The sequence below is a fragment of the Chenopodium album genome, chromosome 9 (assembly GCF_948465745.1).
Source record: "Chenopodium album chromosome 9, dcCheAlbu1.1, whole genome shotgun sequence".
Taxonomy (NCBI): Eukaryota; Viridiplantae; Streptophyta; class Magnoliopsida; order Caryophyllales; family Amaranthaceae; genus Chenopodium; species Chenopodium album.
The window spans coordinates 63666825-63692884 of NC_137842.1; the positions used below are offsets into that span (position 1 = coordinate 63666825).

Sequence of the window (26060 nt, forward strand, 5' to 3'; positions counted from 1 at the left end):
ATGGCAAAGTCCCTCGGTTATGTGATGGGTTTGTCAAGGTTGGTGAAGACCTTGATGTCACTTCCTTGGTTTAGAGGAAGTGGGTTTGTTTTCTTGGTGTAGAGAAAACTGATTTTTGCTATGGTGATTAGCAAAGATGTTGATGACGATGGTTGGCTTATTGTGTTGGTGTGATCTCGTGATTATAAGCAAATTTCCGGGTTGGGAGATTGTGAGGCTTATGGAGAGATGTTGAAGCACAATGGAGAAGCCATGAGAGTATATGTGTAGTGTGTTTGTTCTCACACTTGAACCGATCTCCAGGTGGGAGATTGTTGGGTTTGAGAGTGTGGAGAACGGTTCAAGAAGGCAAAGAGGGGTGCATAGCTTAGGAGTTTAAGCTATGGGCTATTGCTTGGTGTTAAGCAATGGTGGACGACAAAGGGTTGACTTCAATTGACCATATCTCAAGATCTAAAAGTGATATTGAGATGATTCAAGTTGGAGGTGATAGCTCGTCTCAAGAGCTTTCCAACGACTGGTCATAAGCTAAATTTGGCCAAGAAACGAGGAAGATATGGCTGTTTTACGAGAAGCTGTTTTGCAGGGGAAAGCGGAGCGGCCGCTCCTCTTGTGGGAGCGCCCGCTCCTCTCTATGGGAGCGCCCGCTCCATAGAGGCTCGTTTTGCCTTTTCTTCCAGTTTAATGGTGCGACCGCTCCTGTCCATTGGAGCGCCCGCTCTGTCTCTTGGAGCGCCCGCTCCATTGGGTTTCTCGGGGCTCTGTTTTCGCGTTTGAGCCTCGGTTTTTACGGTCTTGATTTCTCCTTTGCTAGTTACTTATAATCTTAGCCCTTGGATTATTAGCACTATATATACTCATGATTTGTCATTGTAAGTGAGCAATAATAAGATGAGGAGAAAGATGTGTAGAGATAGAGAGCCTCATGTAAACCCAAACACTTAGGGTTTGAGTGTTTGAGAGGGTGAGTTTGGGGTGGGAGCTTTCATGGTGATTGAAAGCTTGTAAACTACATTGTTCTTCATCATATTGCTACTCCATAGTGGATTGGTGGGTTTTTCTCCCGGTTCTCGGGTTTCCCACGGTAATTCTCCTTTGTCTCGTTTATTACTTGTTTTTCCGTCTTCATTGTTGTTAATTGTCGTTAATCGCAAACTTAGCTAGCACATTCGTAATCCTTTCATAAAGGACATTTCAGATCATATAAGACTATTCTAAATTTATAACGAAATTCCTATATATATGCTTTTTATATTTGGTTTCTGATTAAAGGGAGTATAGTCCCTGGTATGAAATTAATGAATTTAATGTGTACCAAAATTCTGTTTTGTCTGCTACGTTGTATTTGATCCGACTGTCATTATCCTTGTAAACCTCTTTTTAGTCATGTAAGAATAAGACGTTGCAACCTAAGTGTAAGGTTGAGACAATGTGACAACTAATTCTAGAACGAAGGAGGATTTTATGTTAGTTGAATCCTGTTTCATTGTTCCCTCGTATGAACGTATGAAGATAGTTAATGAGCTTAAGACGTCATTAAATTCTTATTTTTCTCCTCTTTGACCTGTCATATCCCCTATAAACTTACTGTAAGCTATAAGTCATTAAGAATAGTGTCTGGTGAGAAAAGATAGAAGTTTATCAATTACTAATAGTGAATCGGTACGTGTGAATGAACCAGTGTTTTGACCCTGCTGTGATTTCTGAATGCTGTAACAGCAGATGTCATGAACTGGTGCAATAAAAACATATCTATCAATGCAACAGTGAAATTTAATCTTGATAATGCAGCATGTAAAATCTACAGGTCTATCTATAAGTATTTATTACAACTTTTTACGATTTAAGAGGTAGTATTTAGTGGAAGGATTCTTACATATGCAATGTATATTAGTGCATGATATATGCTAGAAAATTAGTTTTTATTGTTTGGAATTTCATACATAATTATGGACAGAACAAAGAGTCCTACATACAAAGATTGAAAAATGAATTATGCTTTTATAAGGCCTTGTGTGGTTAAGTGTTTGTAAGACTGTAAGTTGATACATACGAGGACTAACACAGGCTGTAATGGACAGGGAGGTATGTCCAACTTTCTATACTCTATCTTAAGCTCAGAACGTTGAATAATATGTTACTCCGTATTATATGCAGTGATTGCCCTTCTGGAAGTTGCTAGAGAATTGAAGAAGCCTGACATGAATAACTGTACAAAGGATCCTTGTGACAAAAACAACACCTGCTGGTTTACAGAAGTTGATCCAAGCAGGCATAGTTATGTCAACCAAGTATCTTGTTCATGCATTGACGGTGTAACACATGTGACAAACATGTAAGAGCAATTATAAGATGCTTAATTAGTGTCTTTCTGATCTACTTTTCCATAAGAAACACGATACTTGTGTATCTTCTTCTTTATCTTGTTAGATTGATTCATTTACTCTTACACAAAGTTTTTCTTTGCTGTAAAACAGTTCATGGAAGGGCCAAAGTCTTAGCGGTGTGCTTCCAAGATCTCTTGCAAATTTGTCTTTCCTAACAACCTTGTAGGAAGACTCTCTCAGTTACACTTTTGTAAGTTTTTTTGCATAATGAATGATGATACTTACATATGACAATAATCTATTCCTTGTATAATCTTAGAGACCTTTCACGGAGTCTCCTTACTGGAACTATCCCACGAGAATGGACAGCTACAAAGTTGAATTTCTTGTAAGAAACTGGCCATATTAATTTTCATGTTCCAATTATGTTTCTGTGTGCTTGAATTCTGATATGCAAAAGTGATGTTGTGTGTTATTGCAGGTCTCTTTTTGCAAATCGCTTGTCAGGACCTATTCCTGATTACTTGGGAAATATTAGCACCCTTACATATTTGTATGCTATGCTCACTTTTAGTTCCCTTTTCACCACTTATTAAACAAGGTTGTGCATGTTTCTTACAACGTTTCATTTCTTTTTTGAACACGCGACACCAAATTATTCAGAAGCCTTGAGAGTAATCAATTCATTGGAACTATTCCTCCTCAACTTGGAAAACTGATCAACTTGAGCAACCTGTAGGTCAAATATCATAGTTGAGATATATTTTGCAGCATTTACTCTATGCTAATACTAGCTACTAAATTTCTTTTGTGTTCTTTGAATTTGCATGTACTCTTGGATGGAAGAACTCTAACTGATAATGAACTTACAGGGTCCTTGCCTGTCGAGTTAAAGAACCTAAATAATTTAACAGAACTGTAAGTATACACTGTCAATTGAGATTAGATGTCTTAGATAAAACACTTATTTCCTTAATTTAATACTTGATCTCCTTTACCATATAACTTATCATAGACTAACTCATTTCCGTCTTATAAGTCTAATCTAGTAATCTCCCATGTATTGTAGTCGATTAAGCAGTAACAACTTCAGAGGGCGCTTGCCTGATTTTTTTCAGAGTTGGACAAAACTCCAAGCCCTGTAAGTTTGTTTGTTGAGAACACTAACTCTGTATATGTTCAAGAAATGATTCTGATCCATCTAAATGATTCTGTTTTCAGAGAAATTCAAGGTAGTGGCTTTGAAGGGCCCATACCACCTAGTATTTCTCTTCTGAATAATTTACAGGAACTGTAAGTTATCTACACATCCCTATTTATAGCTTTCTTATACTTCCAAATTAAAGTATACATGTTACTGTATTACTCATATATTTGTCTGCAGGAGAATCACTGATTTGAATGGAGATGGTTCTGAATTTCCACCATTTGAAAATTTGAATGAACTGAATACACTGTGAGTCATTTTTCTTCATATATATACAGAACTAATTCAGAAAATTGAAAATAAAATAAAGTTGGAACACAGTATCTTGAGCAAGTACTTTATATTTAATTTCACAGGGTTTTAAGGAGCTGTAACATTACTGGGGTTATCCCTCCATACATCGGACGCAATATGCCACAATTAGTCCAACTGTAGTTCATCTTCCTTTCTTTTTCTTTGTATATACTCCTATGCATCTACTGATCTACTTCTCTGCATTTTAAATATAATTTTTTTACATTCTTTGTTGCTATATTGCAGGGATCTTAGCTTCAACAAGTTAACAGGCGCCGTTCCAGATAGTTTCCTATATTTGTACTCATTGCGAAAACTGTAAGCAACTAATCTCACATGACTGCACAACTAAAAGTATCTAGAAATCTCACCTAGCTAGAACAAGCTTAATTTCAGTAAAGTTTAGTCCATCATATATATATGATCCTGTACAAATTTTTCCTCGAGTGTATTTTTATGTATGAAGCATTTATCTGACTGTCAATTGTCGCTTATGTTTAGGTTTCTGACCAGCAATATGTTAACTGGAACCATTCCCAGCTCGATCACTGACACAGATGACAGTAGGTTTGGGCTTACAACCTTAATGTCACAAATTATTCTTAGATTTAGTTGTGATAGATGCTTTTGTACTTTGGACTCTAATTTTATTTTATTTTTTTCCTTTCAGCCATATAGACCTTTCTTACAACAATTTTAATGCTACTTCTCATTGTGATAGATCAACTCTGTAAGCGTACATTAATATCTACATGAATACATCGTCTTGAGTATTTTATAATCCTTTTCGGTATACTCCATTAGTTGAAAACTGATTCATTCTTTCCTTCCTTTCTGTTCAGAAACTTGTACAGAAGCAATGCAAGGGACTTCAAAACGAACTTGTAAGTAAATTTCATTTTTTCCATTTATTTCACATGTTTAATACAAGTTTGTTGAAGCTGATGCTTGAATTATGATGTCTTTTTGGTTGCTGAAATCCACAAAAGAGATACAAGCGCATGCCTAACAAACTTGAAATGCTCTAAAGGTAAATGATCTTTTAGTCGCGCCCTTTGTTATATCTTGAGCTATATAGGAATAAAAGCATGTGACACCTTAATGTCTATGCACCTATCCTGATCTGTCAATAATATAATCATCTGTTTTCGTGTGGTTGGATCAAGGATGACAAAAGCTGGCTTAGCTTGAGATTCTAAAGATAGTTTTCTCATTGTGAAGCTCGGTATTCATTGCATATCAACTGTGGAGGAGAAGAAGCTAGGATTGGAAAAACTACCTTTGAACAAGATAATGAGTCTGATGGTGCAGCTAAATTTGTTCCGAAAAAAGCAGAGTGGGGATACAGCAGTAGCGGAGAGTTCTGGAATCGTAGACTTCCTACTGATCTTTATATAGCAGAAAACAAATCTACACTACTGATGAATGATACAGAGCTTTATAAAGATGCAAGACTTGCTGCTACATCTCTCACTTATTATGGTCGTTGCCTAGCAAAAGGGAACTACACCGTGACACTATACTTTTCTGAGATCGTCTTTGCTGACAACAATTCGTTTGTGAGTCTTGGGAGACGATTTTTTGATATTTATATCCAGGTTTCTAACAAAAGCATTTACAAGTTAAGGAGTATTCTTAATTACTTACAAGTATTCCTGTTTGAGAGCATTTCATAGACATGAATTTTGGTGCAGGAGAAGTTGGTTGCCAAGGACTTTAATATAGAGAAGGAAGCGAATGGAACGAGTAAGGCGCTCATTAAATCTTTTCCACATGTAGCCGTAACCAATTATGTAGAAATTCGCTTCTACTACGCAGGGAAAGGGAGCTGGCAGATCCCGGTAAGAGGCAATTATGGTCCTCTTATCTCGGCTATTTCAGTGGAGTCAGGTGAATGTATATGCATGCACACATTGGGATTTCTTTTGATTAACATAATGCTAATGCCTAATATCATTTTCTTCATTCTGTCTGTCTTAATTTAGATATTTAAGCTGTTCGTCGTGTCATTTCTTGTAGAGTTCAACCCTCCTTTTAATTGGAAAATACTCTTATGGATCTTTATTGGGGCTACACTGTGTGTAATCAGTATTGTTCTTGGTATACTCTGGTGGAAACGCCGTATGGAATTAATAGCATCAAGGGAACAAGGTAAGTACATGTGTTTGTCCGAAGAAGACTTGCCATTTTATTGTGTGTGTTTAATTTCTGTTAAATATGGTTATTACCATATTTAATTGACATTTTTTGTTGATCAGATCTCCTAGGACAAAATCCACAAATAAGTTTATTCACTTACAAACAAATCAAGACTGCTTGTAATAACTTCAGTGCATCTAACAAGATTGGAGAAGGTGGCTTTGGTTGTGTGTACAAGGTCTATCTGCCTGTTATTCTCTCTTTCTCGCGATAATTTTACTGCTAGAAAATCATTACGTGTCCTGCATTTTTATTCATGGACAACTCTATCAGGACTCGAAAATTAAACCTTGTATTTATGTGCAGGGGAAATTGTTGGATGGTACTGATATTGCTGTGAAACAACTTTCTTCAAGATCATCCCAAGGAAACCGAGAATTTGTAAATGAGATTGGTATAATTTCTACCTTATGCCATCCAAATCTTGTAAGATTGTATGGATGTAGCGTTGACACTAGCCAACTTTTCTTGGTTTATGAATACTTGGAGAACAATGACCTTGGACATGCTTTGTTCGGTATGTACTTTGTATATTTGATCCTAACTATATACTGTCTGTATCAATTCAAGTCGCGTGACATTGTAACTTAATTATGTTACAGAGGAAGGTGACCACTTGAGATTCGATTGGCCTACTAGGAAAAAGATTTGTGTAGGCATAGCAAGGGGTTTGGCCTTCCTGCACGACGAATCAGCAATAAAAATTGTTCATAGAGATATCAAAGCTACAAATGTTTTGCTTGATCATGACCTTAACCCAAAAATCTCCGATTTTGGATTGGCAAAGCTCAATGAAGAAGATAATACTCATATCAGCACTAGAATTGCAGGAACAATGTAAGTTGGCTAGACTCATATTATGTGACAAAGAAGGCGGATGTTTGTACTTGGTCTTTGTGTTATTTCATTTAACAAGGCCATCATGTTTATCTTAACTCGTTTGTTATAATTTCGCCTTATAGAGGATACATGGCTCCAGAATATGCAATGCGGGGTTACTTAACAGAGAAGGCGGATGTTTACAGCTTTGGGGTTGTCGCGTTAGAAATTGTAGCCGGAAGAAGCAACATGAAGTTTGAACCAAGTGGAGATCTTTTTTGTCTCCTGGATTTGGTAATTCTTTTTTTCTTTTGTTGAGTAACATAGAATACTTAGCTTAATACACGCTATATTTGGAATTATAATGATTTAAACTATTAACGTGACAACTAAATCTAGACAAGATAGGATTCATGATGTTAATAAGTAAAAGCAATATGGTCTTTAAATTTTGTACATGAAGAGATAAATACGTTTTAAATTTTGCTTCCCAGGCTTTCGTTCTTCAACAAAATGGAAAATTGATAGAACTGGTGGATCCAAGATTAAGGAATGATTACAATGAAGACGAAGCCTTAACAATAATTCAGGTTGCATTATTATGCATTAATCCATCTCCAGCGCTTAGGCCAACAATGTCCAAGGCGTTGAGCATGCTTGAAGGAAACATAGAGGTAGAAGAACTAATTCTAGAGCCAAGTAACTCATATGGTCATGAGTGGGTGTATAAATCATCTAAAAGTTGGCAAACCCAAACAATCGAAACCGATACTCAAAGCCTGTTACACTCTCCTAGTGTACCTATTGTCGAGTTATCGACTTCCTCGTCTCTACGTGATCTTTATCCAGTTGATAATTATTCCTATTAAAGCATATATGGGCAACCATGAAGAACATTTTTGCTAAGATTATGACGAAAACATATTATGTCATTCGTTTATAGATTGTGACAGAAAGCATATTGTATACACATCTATAGAGAGATAATGTATGGTCAATATAGATGCTAAAATACTCGAATCATCTAATCACGGAATCAAATCTTGTCTTGATCATTGTTGATCTTAGCTTGCTTTCTGCTCCTCCTTTTCTTAAATTATTACTTCGTATGTCATTGGGAGCTGATACACATAGACTTAGTCTATGTGTAGCCCCACATAGACAACCAATAATATTGCAACACATCAGCTTTGCTAAAAAATTGATAAAAAGAAAGTTGAGCGGGAAAATTAAGCTGTAAAAGTTTGTGTTGTGAGTGTCCCGCCTAAGGAGAGAGGAGCGCTAAAAGTGATGATCTTATCCCACCATTTTCTTAAAAAAAAAATAATAATAAAAAAAAAATTACTTCTTCTCGAAGGTAGTTAAGTAGTTTTAGAAACCATTTGTATGGCAATGACAAACAATGGTGAAGAAAGTCATTGATTTGAAGCTGAAGAGTTTCATTTGATAGCTGACATTCGAAACCATTGTTTGGTGACATCGAAACCAATTCACCAACAATCACATACCCACTCTTTCTTCTCAAATGTTTTCAACTACTATAGTTACATAGAACTCATCTTCTAAAAGATCTACAATAATTAACTTATCTAATTCACAAACTCTTATCTAAATTTAGAAACTCGTTTCAGTTGAAAATCAAATATTATACAGCCACTGCTAAGAATTTTGGGAACATAATTGACCAACAAATATCTTAACAGTACAATTTGTGATATTTATGTCCATAAACAACCACAACTAAGAATTTTATATGAATTTTGTTTATAAAACATTCTTTTTTATACTAATATAATACAAATAATACTAAAACAATCATTTTTGATACTAAAATAATACAAATGATGAATTACAAAATATTTTCAAAACAATTTCAATACTACAACAATACATTTGGTCTCCGTCGTCTTTATCGCTCTCTCACCCGTGCCTTTTATTTCACCCACCATTGTTTCAGACCATCTTATGGACTACATCGCTCTCTGATTTCGCCGACCACCGTTCATACTCTAAACCATTCTCTCTCATTAAATCGACCATCGGCCCTTTATTTCCTCTCAACCACCTTACTCACCTTAAAGCCACCTTCGTCGACCTTCGCCTTTAAGCAACCGTCGTCCTCCATAGTTTCTTCTCGCAAATCCTCCAACATTATTCACAGTCAAAAGTACAATTAAATTCAAATTAAGAATTCAAAATTCAAAATTTTTCATTTGCAAAACTTTCAGCGAAAATTTTGAAAATATTAAAGTGGGACCAAGTGGGCCAACTGTTCCAACCAATAAAAACCATTGTCTATGTGTACCTTTTCGGTATGTCATTCTTTCTCCATACAATAAAGCATATTATCTCATTCAATCACACTATCCAATTAAGTTGGAAAAATACAAGTTATCCTAAATAGTAAATCGTGGACTTGGGAGTCAATAGCATTAAAAGATCGGAAAAAGTAGTTGAGGATACACAACTACTACGTACCCTACATAGCTTGAATATAGAATTTCTATTGTACGGGATTATCTAGTATGTAATGTTATCACTTACGTTTAATTTCTCAATTAGAAAGTTTTTCTACGAGGAAGGGTCCTGATTCCTGAGTCTGGCATTGAATGGATGTGATATGGCTCATGACATTCAGTGTATCCATACATATTGGCCTGAATAGGGATCAACTATCAAGTCAATTTATATTTGGTTTCGGTTATTTTTGGAGTCCGTTTTTACAATTCTATTTACAGCTACAAATAAGGGTCTGTTCACTTCAACTTAATTTCAGTTCACTTCAGTTCAGTTAACTTCAGTTCAACTCCTGATTATCTACTATCATAAAATATTCATTTCGCCTCTATTCACTTCTATTCATTTAGTTCAGCTCCAATCAGTTTAGTTCAGTAAATGTGAACATGCCCGACCTAAAAGTCTTGTTATTTCAAACTTTATTTGTATTAATGTATAATGTTTCTTTCGTTCACTTTTAGTTGCAACAATTTGATTAAAATGCTCTCATATTTAGTTCATTCTTGCTAGGTTTGCTTTCATAATAATGATACTCCATAGTCTATACTAAACAACTGTGATCAAAATACTTAATAATGATACTCCATAGTCTATACTAAACAACACCTCGTTTGGTTTATACCTGAGTACCTTTCTATTCTACAATCTTTTACTTAAACTAAGCTTGGTTATAAATTATAATGACTCTTACAAGTGATCAATTCAAATCCTTTAAATCTTTTACGTACTAATTGTTATTGAAGTTATTTTAGTTAATTTATCTATAAATTTTCTTTAATTTCTAAACTAGTAGTTATTATAACGAGATAAAATAAATTCTCTATTACTTCGTATTAGCTAAAGAGTAACAAAAAATTTAAGTGTATGAACAACCGACGCCCAAACTATCATACGTCACGCATAATTAGAGTTCGAAACCAGAGCATATTGGGGCCAACTGGTTCTAGCGCGGATGTGCGGGGTGCCTGCCAATTTTGGGCGTTAGCACCTGGCTACCTGCCTATAGTTTATTTTAAATTTAGATCTAATTATTATTAATGTGCATTTAATTTGAATGAGACAATGAGTAAGGGCCTAATAGTCTCTTCATATGAAATGTTTACGTTTTGACTTTTGATCAATTTTGTTGGCAATGTTTAGCGATTTTTTAAGATTCTTTTGGACAGAATTGGTATATAAAAGAACCATCGTAACAATTTTCCAAAATTAAAACTAGTACTAATCAAACTACTCGCTCGTAATAACGACAAAGTCCTTCGGGCTTGGATTGCTCGGCTCAATGATTGTCTACTTGGGCTCACTGTCGCCTTGGATGCTTTTATAATTTGTGGATGTTTGAGCTCTTAAGGGGTGTTAGTATGTGGGAATTGGGGGTGCTTGTTTCATGGGATTGGGAATAGAGGTTGGGGAAGGAGAAGGGGAATATATGCCCTCTATTCCCAACAAAATAATACCAAGGGGGCAAGTATTAGGAGGTTGGAATTGGAATTGGAAATGGAGAAAACTTACAAAAATGTCATTAAAAAATTAAAAAATAGGTAAGAAATATTTTTTTTAATAAGGATAATTTTGTAAATTTATACTCCTAAATATATTCCTTACATATTAGTAATTTAGTGTCATTTACTATCAAACAAGGAACAGCCAAATTGGTTTCATTTTTATAAATTCCAAAAAATATTACCTATCATCTAGTAGGTAAAATTGAAACCTCAAGTTTTTTATTTAAAAATTACCACCTATTTTTTTTCAAAACTTTGTAAACTCCCACTTGTTTGACGAATGACGTCATCATAGGCCCAATTTCGCGTTTTCCCTCTCTCCTCCATCGAATTCCCTTGTTTCATTGCCTTCCTTCTCCCTTTTTTTACATTTCTGCAATCTTACCTATTTCGAATTGAATTGAATTGAATATTGTAATTAGGGTTTGAGGGTAATCAATTTGGAGGTTCTGCTAATTGAAAAATTAGGGTTTATGAAATGGAAATTGGACAATTAAACAAATAATTGGGACGAAAACACAATTAAATCATGCAATTTGGGCAAGGGAACAGGGTAATTCGAGGGAGGAGAGAGGGAAAAAGACGGAAAACGCAAAATTGGGTCCTATGATGACATCATTCGTTGAAACAGGTGGGAGTTTTAAAAGTTTTAGAAAAAACTACTTCCTCCGTTCTTTATTACTTGACCCGCTTTGACTTTTACATTATTCACCACCCCTCCTTTGACCAACTTTTGTGAATAATATGTAAGGAAAAATATATTCATGTATGATCTTTTTGGATTTGTCTCAATAAGTACTATCATAATATATAACTTTTATAATTTTTACTTATGGAGAATTTAAGTTGTTGATCATTAAAGTTTTGCATTGACAAACGTGATAAAAGAAACAGTCAAGTAAAAAAGAATAGAGGAAGTAGGTGTTAATATTTTTTTTAAAAAAAACTTGAGATGGTAATTCTAATTTTACCTATTATACATGGTGGTAATTATCAAATTTAGGGGTATAAAGAGAAAAAACTGTAATAATTACCCTCTTGAAATAAGTTGTGTTTGAAATTGATCCATTTTCTATAATAATCTAACGCAGCTCAATTCAATACTGTAGAATTCAATTGAGTCGATTGTCAGTTTTTTTCTATTCAAGTCACATCTCACAGTAAAACGAAGGAGAAAAGGAGGCAAAGAAAAAACTTGACTTTGACTTGGCACTTCAAAGTCTGCAATTACTACTATAAATTAAAGCCTTTTAGTACCATCAAAATGATCAAATTAGCGCAATCCCAAAAAAAAAAAAAAAAAAAAAAAAAAAAAAAAAAAAAACTTTATTCTTCGTAGTATAAATTACTGTGCAAATGGCAGGTAGTTTGAGTTTCAGCGGTTTCAATGCCGCTGTAATTTTACTAGCGTTTTTTGTGGGTTTTGGCGTTTGCACTGATTGCTCTTCCACTCTTCCTGAAGAAGGTTAGCTGTTTAATTCTTGTTTTTTTTAATGGTACTCTTGCTGTTTTTTTCATTCTATGTACCTTGATTTGTTGTTTCGTAAATTAGAATTTACCCGTGCTAATATATATCATTTGCAAATAAAGATACTTTAACGGTTTTGAGGTTTGAATGTTTGGACTATGGGAGTGTTGTTAAACATTATGCCCATCAAAGCTTGATTAAATGCTACTCTTTCTGTTTTTAAATACTTGCTTCATTTCTCCATATACGGAGTTTTAGGAGAAATTGGGAAAAGTAATAAAATGTGGAGGTAATGGGGTAATTGAGAAAATAAAAAATTGTAAAAAGCAAAAATAATGGAAGAATAGGAGGAGAGAAAGTATTATATTGGGTTCACTAAGTGAGATAAATGAATTAAATATTAAGCTTTTCATAAAAGGAAATGGGGCAAGTATTTAAAAACATCCGGAAAAAGGAAAGTGAAGCAAGTATATAAAAACGGAAGGAGTACATAAGTACTCCCTTTATTCTTTTTTATTACTTCATAGAACAAAGTTCACTTAGGGGGTGTTTGTTTAAAGGGATAAAAGAGGGGGAATAGGATAAAAGAGGAGGGATTAAATAAGTCTTTTATTTGTTTAGAGGGATGAGGATTATGAAGGGGGATAGGATGTGGATAAAAAAGGGAGTTATCCCTCAAAATTAGTAACTAAGGGCGGTGATATAAGGGATGGGGACTAAATTTAATGGATAAAAGACATTATTACTCTTAATGAAATAGAAAGAAAAAGAGGGTGAAAAAAGGATAGTAAGGGTATTTTTGTATTTTTATTAGTTATTTCAATCTAATCCCAACTCATACCAAATAATGAAATACACTATTTTTATCCTTATCCCATCTATTAATTTCACCTTTTTATCCCACCTTCTTATCCCACTTAATCCCATCCCTCCTACCAAATGCCCCTTAATTACAAATGAGCCAAATTTGTGTACACGGGGTTATAATATGACTATGCTAGATACTCCAAGAAAGATTATGACAAATAAAAAGGGACAAACTCCGCCCATTGTGTATGCTTTATACTTGAATTAGACATATACAAGCTGCTACGAGAGAGTTTGGTTGGATATAAAATATTTCTCGAATTTTATTTATTTATTTATTTTATTTTTTCTTTTGAGGGGTGGTTTAAAGGAGTGAAATTATTAAAATTGCTCTTTTGCAAAAGGAAACCATTTTCTTTTAAATCTTGTCCTTTCTACTCTTCACTAGGCCTTTCTTATTCTATCCTCTTTATGAGTCCTATGACTTTTATCCATCTTCTTCCTTGATTTATTTTCACTTATTTCTTTTTCTCTGTACTTCTCCATTCCTTTTTGTTCTTCCCATTTCTTTTTTATATGTTTAACAATGCAAAAAAAATATTATCATTGCTATCTTTAATTACACATTAGTAAAACTTGTAGAATTTTGATATTTCTATGCTATGTCCAGTCCACCTTAATGTGATGTGATCTAAAATTTTCTGATCTTGTGGTTTTCAATTAACAACTACAATATAATTGAATTAAAATTGGTTAAATTATTTTGAGGTTAATAAGTTAAACCATGGCTGATGAATTCATATCAATTTTTTTTTTGGTGTAAGATAAGGTAAAAAAAATTGCTTCTCTTTGGCCCCTTTTGTTTTGAGGCTAATACATGTAAAAATTTGAACTGTAGTTGTGAATTGAGCTTAGGTACTCCTTTGGTTCCCTTTTGTTTGCCCATATAAAAAATGTACTAGCTACTTTTTTAAATTTTTGGCTTGTGGAGTTCATAAGAAAATTTGTTTATGGTCATTTATTGTATAAAGCAAACTCAAATGGACACCCAAAAAGAAAAGTGGGGAATACTCTATGTAACATAGCAACTTAGGAAGTATGTAGCATGCATGATTTAAGCATGGTGCATAAGGGTCGAGAAGGAGAATCCAATTCAACCATCAATGCTTTCCCAAAACAAGGACAAGCATTGGTTGTAAACTTGTAATGTTAGTCCTTCTAGCATATTATATTGCGTCTCTATTAGGCCTTAGCATATGCTTTTGTTATATTTTTTCAACCTTCCTAGAAGGTGGAGAGTTTGTTGGTTATACCATGATGGTTCCTGTAAGGCTAAGTTGCTAACCTCCGAATTGATGTTTCAAGTTCCCTTTTTTATATAACGAGTTAAACTTTATAGAAAAAAGTTGGTCCATAGTGGTTGATCCCTTGCTAGATCTTATCTTACACTTTTGTTTTATTAAAGTTTAAAGGTGAAGAGAATGGAGGTATGTTGGTTATGGTAGTAGACATTGTAATTTGCAAATGATAACTTTATACGATACCAAAATGAATCCATGATCAGCACACAGGATACTAATTTGGTGTTTGTATCGAGTGCTATCTGTTCTATTGTTTAAATAAATCATCCCAACTTGGCTGTCTTTGTGCTATTTCCAACTAGCATCACATTTCTTTTCTTGTCAAATGTCTGAATTCTTGATCTCCTATGAGCTGGTTCATTCTAACTTAATTTTTATTAGCACAACTGACAAGATAAATTGGAAGAAGTCAAATGGATCACCATTCACTAACTTCTCTCGTGATCACAAAGTGATGTATTTATATCTTGTTTGGTGTGTGCAGTGGAAAGTCTTCATCAAATTGCCAGAGAAGTGCGAAAAAAGGACTCAGATTGCTCAACAGATCCTTGTAGCCAGGGCGCAAGTAACACTTGCTGGAAATCAAAAGATGACCCAACTAGGAAGAAGTATACCAATTTGGTCAATTGCACATGCCTAAATGGCACATGGCATATCACAGATATGTAAGTTGCTCAAACATACAAGTTGCTTGCTTAGGCTTTGGCACTTGATACATAGATTTATTTATTCATTTTGACTTTTTGAATTAGTTCTGCGTTCTAGCGATTATATTATCCTTTGTTTCATAACTCACAGAGTAGCTTTGTTTGAGGTATACCTTAACATTAGCCATGTCATATCCCTCCAGTGGTACTTGACATTATAAAAAAAAAAAAAAAAATAAAAAAAAAACGCAATAAAAGGTTATTAAGATTGTATGTGTTCTATTCAACTTCATTTAATAAGTACATATTTAGTTTAAATAAGCTCTATTATTACAGAGCGACTAAGTCGTGTTTTTGGAGAAACTTGGCTCATGTTCTTTTATATTAAAGAGCTTATGATGTGATGTAAAATTATTGAAGCTTAGACAGAAAATAAAAGCGGAAACTTGGCTAGAATTGGTGTGGATCACCAAGAACCAGAGTGGGATCTCACTAAGGTGTTACGAGGTTTTAAACCCAAGAAACTATAAAGGTAAAAAGGTAGGATCCTCCAATGGATCTCTTTGGAGGAAGAATTATAAACCTTGATTGGATTAAAAAGATCAAAAGGGATCAGCCATAATGATTAATCCATATCATGGTCTCATCTCTAAAAATTAATAAAGTTGACCTTTGTGCATTGATCTTTTCCCATTTGTCACAATACACTATCCTAAGGATTCCAAACCTACTCCAAGCATCTAAAGCCATAAGCCATGGCTTTAAGTGCTCCAAAAACGCTTTTAATCCTTTCTAAAGAAGATTCTATCCAATCGACTCATGAGTATGTATGTTATCTGAATGAACAAGCTGTCTGACTTAAAGAATCTCTTCATCTGAAGAAAAAATTGTTTAAGATAGAGAAATAGAAATACTCTGTAAATACCTGCAGTCATTTCTGTTCTTCATGTGCCAGCATTTTTGGTAATTATTCTATGATTTTCGTAGATGACATAGTCTAACTTAAAGCTTATTTCTTGCATAAAGTTACTGGAAGGGGCAAAACCTTGCTGGTGTCCTTCCGAAATCCCTCTCCAAGCTGCGTTACATTAAGACCATGTAAGAACTAAGAACAGCCCCCTGTGATTTATTTATTTTTTATTTATTTTTTTTGTGTGTGCGTGTGTGTGTGCATATATGGTTGTTGATACTTCAGGAAGCCATTAACTTGCCCCCCTTATTTTGTTTTAATCAGTGATCTCTCGAGGAATGTTCTTACTGGAACAGTGCCAGTTGAATGGATTGATACAAATCTGGAATTTGTGTAAGAAAACATGTATTTTCTTTTCACATGTATTCATATTTTCTTAATGTCTTGTTTTTGCAATCTATTCTATTTACAGGTCTCTGTTTGCCAATCGACTATCAGGACCAATTCCAAAGTATTTGGGAAAAATCACCACTCTTACACAGCTGTATCCTCCTTGTTCTCCCTATTGCCCTCTTTAAGTGAAAGCACAAACATGTAGCATGTATATCTTACCTGATTCTCAAATTGTGTATGAACATCAGAAGCATTGAGAGCAATCAATTTTATGGAACTGTTCCTGCTGAACTCGGGAACTTGGTCAGCTTAACCAACTTGTAGGTACCTTTTTCATTTTTCTTTTTTTAGTGATAGGCCACTTTTATTCATTCTAAATTTTCATCTGTTACATGATCATTAACACCGGAACTTATGTCTCTTCCCTTCTTGATGAAAGATCATTAAGTGACAACAAACTTACAGGGCATTTGCCTTTGGAGTTGAAGAATCTGAGAAATTTAACAACACTGTAAGTAGTTTTTATATTGGAGAGTTTAACTATATGCATAAAGCTTTTGTACATATTTATCCGTCTCCTCTTTTTCAATCATTTCTTTTTCTGGTGTAATTGCTAGTCTATTAAGTAGCAACAACTTCAATGGAAGCTTACCTGATTTTATAAAGCATTATTCAGAACTTCAATACTTGTAAGTTGTCTTCCTTGAAAATCCGAATGATGCAAAATTGTTCCAATCATGGTTTTGATCCATCTTATCGTCACTGTGGACACTCGGCAGATATATGATAGGCAGTGGCTTTGAGGGGCCTATACCATCTGACATAAATACTCTGCACAAATTAAAAGAATTGTAAGTAATTCTACTTTATTATGTATGTTTCTCATTTTTTTTTATAATGAAATTTTTTCTTGAAGGAGTTCAACATTCTCCAATTTCTCCTCTACTGTATGTGTTCCTTGATGTGCTGCATGATTGCCACACTTCTTATTTACTTATTTTTAGAGGACTCTTTGTCCTCCTATTATGTATACTTCTTTTCTCAAATAAAGAATTTTCTTTTAGAAGATAGTGTAAAACAAATCTTTCTAATAGTGTAAGATGAAGCCCATGTTTTTGAAAAAAAAAAAAAAAAAATCTTTCTTTGAACATGATGACAATCTTTACTGTGATGTGAACAATTTCTTTCTAATGATCTTGTCAAGATAAAATCTAGCGTATTATCCATGCTTCAGATAGAATGGCAGTATTGATTTCTTGTACTTCTTCTGCAGGAGAATCAGTGATTTGGGTGGAGAAGGTTCTAATTTTCCATCACTACAAAATATGGGAGACTTAAATACACTGTGAGTCATGTTTTGTTATTTTTATTGAAATAAAAACTCAAGGAGCAAAAGTAATTTTTGCACAACTTAAACATCAACCTAATCAAGTAATTTGTTTTATGATAGGATTTTGAGGAGCTGTAATATTACTGGTGAAATACCCTCAGATATTGGATACTTGAAGAAATTAATATTCATGTATACTTTTCCATCACACACTTATTATATGGCTATTATGATCATACATATAAACGTATCCTTGTTTCTGAAATGTTTTTTTTCCATTTATTGTGTTATTTTGCAGCGATCTTAGCTTCAACAGGTTGACAGGCTCTGTTCCAACTCTCTTTTATATAGAGCACTTGTAAGCACTCCCAAAGTCCCAATCAATCTTACACAATTTGTGATCTCGATCATCCCATTATCATTTAACTTCATAAAGGAAAGATAATAAGATTTTTGATGAATCTAATATAATTCTACAGAATTAACAGTCTGAAATAGGTGTTTTCAGAGCTTAGAAGATTTAATAACAAACTGTAACACCTAACTATTGTGGCTGTTTGTAATATATCAACCTAAGGAAGGTAGTATAGGTATTCTATTAATATTACCTCACTAGGTCAATAGTCCTTGGTATAAATAGAGAGGGAAGGAAAGGAAAGGAAAGGAAATAGGTAGGCAAAATATTAGGACTTGTGACCTCAAGTCACTCTTGGAGAGTTGTGAGCTCAGCTCACTATTTAGAGTAATAGCCTTAAGCTATTAACTTATCCTTTGTAACCCTTCCACCATTATCAATCAATAGTAAAACTTCCATCTTTCTTATTTCTTCTTTATAAATTAACTTACCAAAAAATCAGATTAATTAACTAATTAAAGAACCATTCTTTCTCTTTATTTTACTGTTATTAGCGTGAGGAATGTCAGTCTATTACACTGTTCAGTTGACATTATATGATCATAAACGTATTTGTCTCAACCGGCCTTGAAAACCAACTTTAGTGTTGGAACCCTTAAAAAGTAAGGGGTAGGTGCAAGTAAATAGAGCATAGAACTAGTTCAGCAACAGATGTATCTATCCAGCCCCTTTTGCGGTAACAACTTGTGGTAATGGCAACGAGTTTATATGTTAATTAAAAAGAAAAGTCGTTTTCAATGTCCATGGTTATTATATTCAACCCCTAGATACCATCTCCGAAGTGATACTAGTGGTAATGATTTAAACGCATAAAACTCAAGGATGGAGGTGTGTTACCATGAAAAATTGGACACTATCATAGACTTATGTTGAAAAACTACAAAATTATGACCATTACGCCATTGATTCCTACACTACCAAAAGGGTTGTTTGACCTGAAAGCCAAAGATGGGAACTGTGATTTTTCTCTTTGACTTCTTTCTGTCTACGTTGTGAGCTTCGTGTTCTTGGAATCTTGTCAATCATTCATGTTTTACAAGAGCTCCAACAGTGTGTTTTGGACTTTGTTTAGTGGTAACTTCTTCCGGAGCCTACACTTATTTGCAGCATAAGTCTGGCTTCTGTAAAGGGAAGCAGAAATGAATCGGTTGTAAGATTTACTTTTGGCAAGTTAGCATGATTCCTTTTTTTTTTTTTTTTTTTTTTTTTTTTCTCTTTCAGGTATCTAACTGGAAATATGCTAAATGGACCTATTCCCAACTGGATTGCAGATGCAGATGATACCATGTATGATCTTTACCCTTAATTAGTACGCCCTGTGTCCACAAATAATCTTCTTGTATCTTATTTAAATTTTACACTCAACCCATGTGATATAGATCCCTCCATTAACCTTTTTCTTTTTCTCACTATTTTACTTCACCCTACTAAATTTTGTAATATTTGTGGACAGAGTATAACCAAAACCTTTTAATTTTAGACATGATTTGATTTCTGTTTGATCTTATATTGGTACCTAATTCCTTAGAGGATTAAAACAGAGCAATTTAGTGAGCAATTCGAATACTTTATTGAATGTGTAGTTGATATTTTGATAAAATATCTCGACTTCTCGAGTGATTACTCCACCAATAGCCCTTCTTCGTGAGGTCAGGATTTTTGTGTCTTTTCCATGGTTGAGGTTGACGAGAAAGAATCAAAGAACATTAATCCCCCGCCCCCTCTTGAGACTGGGTTAGTTGTATCCTTAAAGAGAATAGGGGTAATTAAATCAATTTAGAGAGATACTTCCATCCCAAAGCTTACCAGTTACACTGTGAGGACAACCTTAGTGTCACGAGCCAAGTAGCCAACTGCAGAGGGCTTCTGGAGCACATAAGCAGGGAAATGAGTTTAATGGACACTCTTTCTTATCGCCTTATTGGCAAGACAGCAACAGAGTGGAGTCAAGGGTTGATCAAGGCTTTTGATGGCCAAGCTGCTCGAGGCGGGCACCAGCAAGTCTGACAACAAATTCTATCTATTTTAGGGTTTCTTTGGATTTTTGCTTATTTGGGGTGCTTTAAAGTTTAAACCATGTGGTGGCACAATAATATCTATAGTGGCCTACAATAACACACAAGTAATAAAGCAGTAAGCAAAATTGGGTAGGAAGCTTGAATTCATTAATCATTGCTCCCTAAAGAGCTTCTTTTGGAATTACAAGATTCTCCTAGTGGATTGACCAGTAGCACAATAATTTTTTCTAAGGCCTAGAAAACTTTAGTAAAAGACCTAGAAAACTTCTAATACATTATAAGGGAGTTGGATTATAACACTTAGACATGTCTAAAAGAGATCTTGAATGGAGCAAGAACTTGTTTAACGTTACCAAGATTTTCTGAAGATCGAATGTACATCCTTCATTTTAAAAAATTGTAACAATCCTTTGACATGTTTAATCATTAAGAAAGGAGATATAAAAAAAGAGATCGTAATATCTACCCATGTGAAGTGGATAGAAAGAGAGAAATGAACCACTTATCAGGAGTTAATTAATATCAAAGCAGACCGAAAAGGAAAGTGTGAGAATTGATTGTCTGCAACATGGTTTTGTCAGTCAAGTTACAAATTTTCATTAGTTTCTGCTAGGAGTAGAAATGCTGGCCAACATTGTATGATGCTCATTTGTTCATGCTAATTTTGTTACTATTTTGAGGAAATAAATATATTTTGAGGAAATAAATATTCTTCTGATGATATGACAATTGTGCTTTCAGCCACATAGACATTTCGTACAACAATTTCACTGATAACCTTGAAGAACATCTTTGTGACAAAGATACTATGTAAGTTTTATGCAGTTTATTCTGCTGCAATTTCATATCTTCATCTCGCACTTAATCCTTAGCTTAATAAGATACACTCTCTTCTTTTCTTTTCTTCAGAAACTCGTACAGGAGCAATGCAAGGCTTACGACCTTGTAAGTTTAAGATATTGTTTAAATAGATTGGTATACATTCTTTGTCCAGTTCTTGACTATTGATATCCTTAATGACAATTGACATAGAGATTCAAGTGCATGCTTGAAGAGCTTAAGATGTCCAAAAGGTATATGATCTATTTGATACATAGCAAAGGCTCTTTTTTTACACATTGTTTGGATTGAGAGTTGGAGGGAAAGAAAGAGAAGAGAAAAGAAGGGATTCATCTTCCCTTCTTTGGACACCTTTTGGTAGAAGGGAAGGGAAATGGAAGGATTCATTTTTCCTGCCTTTATAATAAACCAAATCCTTCCAATGTTGGAAAGATTTAGTGGGAAAATGTAACCTTACCTTCTCCCTCCCCTTCCATTCCTCCCCCTTCCTTCTTCCCTCCCTTCCTTTTCTCTTCCACTTTTCTATCCAAACAAAGCGTAAGTGTGCTATAGCGGCTTCTTCATTAGTCTTACACTATGTTTGGATAGAGAGAAATGGAGGGAAAAGAAGAGGAGAAGAGGAGAAGAGAAGAGAAAAGGAGGAATGCATTTTTCTTCTCCTTTTTATACACCAAATCCCTCCATTGTTGGAGAGATTGGAAGGAACTTAAAAGGTCACCTTCTCTCTCCCTTTTCCTTCCCTCTTTTTTCCTTTCCCTCCCTTTCCCTTCACTATTGTTATCCAAACATAATCTATACTATCTATTAGTTCCGAGCCTATTAGGCTCATCTAGACTGCTAAATTCCAAATTTGTAATATCCTTAGTTATATAGATACTATTTTAGTATGATAATGATAATCAAATTTATATTTTAAGATTCGGTGCTTTGCGACATGTGGTTGGCCACACCGTGTGGCCGGAGTTATTTATTCAGGGGTTACTCAGTTGGTCTAGGGTTACTAATTCTGGGTTTACTCAGTTGATTAGTGCTTTTTCCCCCCTGACCGACCGAGTAACTCCTGAATAAGTTATCCTTGAACAACTGATTAACCTCTGAATAAGTAACCCCTACCACACGGTTCGATCCGCCACATATGAAAAATTGTGTATAAGATCAATGATGCTAAATACTATCTAACTTTTTTTAAAAAAATAACTTATTTATCAGTCAAAGATTATGGTCAAGGTTTCATTTACATGTATTGTTGTACTTGTGAAGCTCGATATTCATTGCATATTAACTGCGGGGGACCAGAAACTAGAATAGGAAAGATCACCTATCAGCAAGAGGATGAGAAAAGTGGTGCTGCAATATTTTTTCATAAGAAGCCTGACTGGGGATTCAGTAGTAGTGGAGAATTCTGGAGACCTGAAAATTATACAAATAATTATATAGCGCAGAATACTTCAAAGTTAATAGAAAAGAGTGATGAAGGGCTGTATAAAGATGCACGACTCTCTGCTACTTCTCTAACTTACTATGGCCGTTGCCTGGCAAAAGGAAACTACAATGTGACCCTTTACTTTTCTGAAATCATCTTTACAGATGATGATACATACAAGAGTATAGGAAGGCGGGTGTTTGATATTTTTATCCAGGTTGTTTAATACTTTCTTCTTATCTAAGTCTTATAAGTGATCATGAAATTGCTGGAATTTTTAGTATCTAAATTGTTGTACTATATTGTGCAGGAAAAGCTTTATTTCAAGGATTTTGATATTGTAAAGGAAGCTAATGGAACACATAAGGCTTTCAAGAAAGTTTTCAGTAACATATCAGTAACAAATTCATTAGAAATTCGCTTCTACTATGCTGGAAAAGGGAGCACACAAATTCCAGTAAAAGGAAATTACGGTCCTCTTATTTCAGCTATTTCAATAGAGTCGCGTAAGTCCAGCATCATGTAGAAAGTTTGTGCTCATTCTAAGTCCTTTTAGGAAACGTTTAATCCTATTGTTTACTCTTACTCAAATAAATTCATTATTGCATCGTTATCATTAATGAAATGAACTGTACCGTAAAATTAGCAAGTACACCTTCTGCAATAAGTTTTCTGATTTTTTGAACTTGGGGTACGACATAGATGGATTGGTTAATATTTGTTTATGTATCAACCTAATTGTCTAGAAATAAGTTTTTTTTTTTTTTTTTTCAAGGTTCAATTAGCAAGTGTTAATTTTCATCACTTCTTTGTGCAGAGTTCAACCCTCCTTTTGACTGGAAAATAATCATGTGGGCTCTAGTAGCAGCTACATCGTTCCTTATTGGAATTGCATTAGTTATTCATTGGTGGAAACGCCGTATGGAAATTATAAAATCAAGGGAACAAGGTCAGTGTGTACTTAATTATCTGTGGTATAGGAACATTTTGCTTATGTGAGATGTTACAGACTTGTAGTGGCAAGTGTTTCTAACTTACCGCTACATTATGTTTATTACATTTCAACTGATGAACAAGGTAATTTTACTTTTTATTATGCCTTAAATAACAATCTACATCTTATACTTTCAAATCAACTATCTTCAACCACGTAGACATGGGCACAAAAAAAAGAAAATAAGAGTGCTGCAAGTTGCAGATAATTCACCAACATGAACAAAAAAAATTTAGTGGTTGTTCAAATTTTTATATTATCAATGTACCACAAACTTCACTTCCTATTATTTTAATTACTTGTAGAATTGTACCATTCTGAATACTATTAGTTTGTGCTCAGAGCTCCGTGAACTGAATCCACAAATTGGTCTTTTCACTTATAAGCAAATCAAGGCTGCCTGTAACAACTTTAATATTGCTAATAAGCTAGGAGAAGGTGGGTTTGGATCTGTGTACAAGGTATTTTACTAAGTACTTTGTTTTTGCTTAATGAATTATGTTGGTGTGTAATTATTCAACTTATATTTGTCATGGACAACTTGGGGAGTGAAAAGCACAAAAACTTATGCCAACTCTTATGTAGGGAACCCTGTTAAATGGTACCCATATTGCTGTGAAACAACTTTCAGCCAAATCTTCCCAAGGAAATCGAGAATTTGTGAATGAAATTGGCATGATTTCTAGTATGTGCCATCCAAATCTTGTGAGATTGTATGGATGTTGTGTCGATACAAGCCAACTTTTCCTGGTGTATGAATACTTGGTGAACAAGGACCTTGGACATGCTTTGTTTGGTAAGGAGTTATATTGTGTTTATCTCTTTATCCTGTTTGCGTTGCAAGGAGTACAAAGTGGAGTCAGTTGTAAAGCTTTCCACGAAGATTTTAACTTATTAGTTATTTTCTAAATGAAGGTCCAGATGATGGCCGGTTAAAATTAGATTGGCCTATAAGGAAAAGGATTTGCATTGGGATAGCTAAAGGTTTAGCTTTCTTACATGAAGAATCAAGGATAAAAATTGTTCATAGGGACATCAAAGCTACAAATGTATTGCTTGATCGCAACCTTAACCCAAAAATCTCAGACTTTGGGTTGGCAAGGCTTAATGAAGAGGAGATTACACACATTAGCACTAGAATTGCTGGAACAATGTAAGCTAACTCTTTAAATCTCTATTGTCTTTATCATAGAGTTCATAGGACCTCGTACCTATGAAAGCCAAAGTACTTTTACTTTTACTCATTATTAATTTCTATTACTCAAATCTTATGTACATTATAAGATGGTTGATCTTTTTTCTATAATTCATAGTATAACCATTATCTGGTCTCCTGCACTTTGTTTCTTGGGATGGCAAACTATGTAATTTTGAAATGATGATATCATTATATGGAAATAATAGTAATATATCGGTCAATGAATCAATGAAGATGAGAGGTTAACTCTGATTAAGGGACAAGGCAATCTTTGAATTCATTCTTTGAACTAGGATTTTTTGTTTGTTTGCAGAGGATACATGGCTCCAGAATATGCATTGTGGGGTTATTTGACACCTAAAGCTGATGTGTTCAGCTTTGGGGTTGTTGTATTAGAAGTCGTGGCCGGAAGAAGCAACATGAAATTTGAGCCTAGTGAAGATCACTTTTGTCTCCTTGATTGGGTAAATTTAATTTCTTTAGCCATGTACTTCTTTGTTATGCAGGATAATGTTCTGCATTCTAAATGGAAAAGATATCATTTATATTAATCTTCATAATTTCCAGGCCTATGTTCTGAAACAAAAAGGAGACTTACTGGAGTTGATGGATCCAACATTAGGAACTGATTACAACAAAGAAGAAGCGTCAATTATGATTCAGATAGCACTATTATGCACAAATCCGTCTCCAGCACTTAGGCCTACGATGTCTGAGGCACTGAACATGCTTGAAGGAAACACTGCGGTACAAGAACTAATTCTGGAGTCCAATAACTCATATAGTCATGAGTGGATGTATCAGACATCTAAGAAGCAGCAGCTAAAACAAATATCTGGATCTGAAACACAAAGCTTGATACATTCATCTGATGCACCAAGGACTGACTCGTCTTCTAAGTCTGCACACGACCTTTATCCAGTTTATACTTGCTCTCATTGAAGCACACTATGGGTGACCATGAGGCACAATTTGTGCTTGTGGGAGGCCTTTGGCTGTGCTCTCGTTTGTGTACGTAAAATACCTAGCTACGAAGTTTTTTTTTGTCTTCTACTCGTATTTAAGAACACGTATTCTTCATCAGCAATTAGATACCTATTGTATTCTTCAACAAATACAAACATTATCCTTGTAATTAAGACAATTCTCCTATGTATTTTGTACCGGAGAATGTAATTTTCAGAACTTAAATGTAATCTCTTTGAAAGAATGAAAATAAGTTTGATAATTCATCTATTGACTCCTTGAACAGAAAAAGGTATAGTCTAAACTCTAACTTGAGGCATGGCTGAATCTTTAAATTTATTTCTTGAACTGTGGTTTCTTATTTTTCTTGCAGGTGATACATGGCTCTAGAATACTATGGTTGTACATACACTAAAGTTAGGTTA

At 34.5% G+C, this 26060-nt stretch overlaps 1 protein-coding gene across 1 annotated transcript; it reads left to right on the forward strand.

Annotated features, from left to right (window-relative positions):
• Nucleotides 1–25905, forward strand: LOC145557917 (uncharacterized). The gene is made up of 49 exons (XM_081619094.1): nt 1–79; nt 1720–1794; nt 2158–2335; nt 2478–2549; nt 2647–2715; nt 2809–2880; nt 2991–3062; nt 3174–3245; nt 3397–3468; nt 3549–3620; nt 3712–3783; nt 3891–3965; nt 4075–4146; nt 4330–4395; nt 4499–4558; nt 4671–4712; nt 4818–4858; nt 5050–5426; nt 5523–5718; nt 5848–5979; nt 6087–6205; nt 6334–6544; nt 6636–6864; nt 6990–7140; nt 7341–7706; nt 12210–12330; nt 14986–15166; nt 16175–16246; nt 16383–16451; nt 16531–16602; nt 16700–16771; nt 16891–16962; nt 17069–17140; nt 17231–17302; nt 17725–17796; nt 17902–17973; nt 18080–18139; nt 19418–19483; nt 20956–21024; nt 21124–21159; nt 21247–21287; nt 22315–22694; nt 22788–22983; nt 23295–23426; nt 23814–23932; nt 24057–24267; nt 24387–24624; nt 24983–25133; nt 25237–25905. Exons 1-49 carry the CDS (start codon nt 1–3, stop codon nt 25609–25611), a joined length of 6063 nt encoding a protein of 2020 aa, XP_081475220.1. The 3' UTR covers nt 25612–25905.
• The last annotated feature ends 155 nt before the right edge of the window (nt 25906–26060 follow it).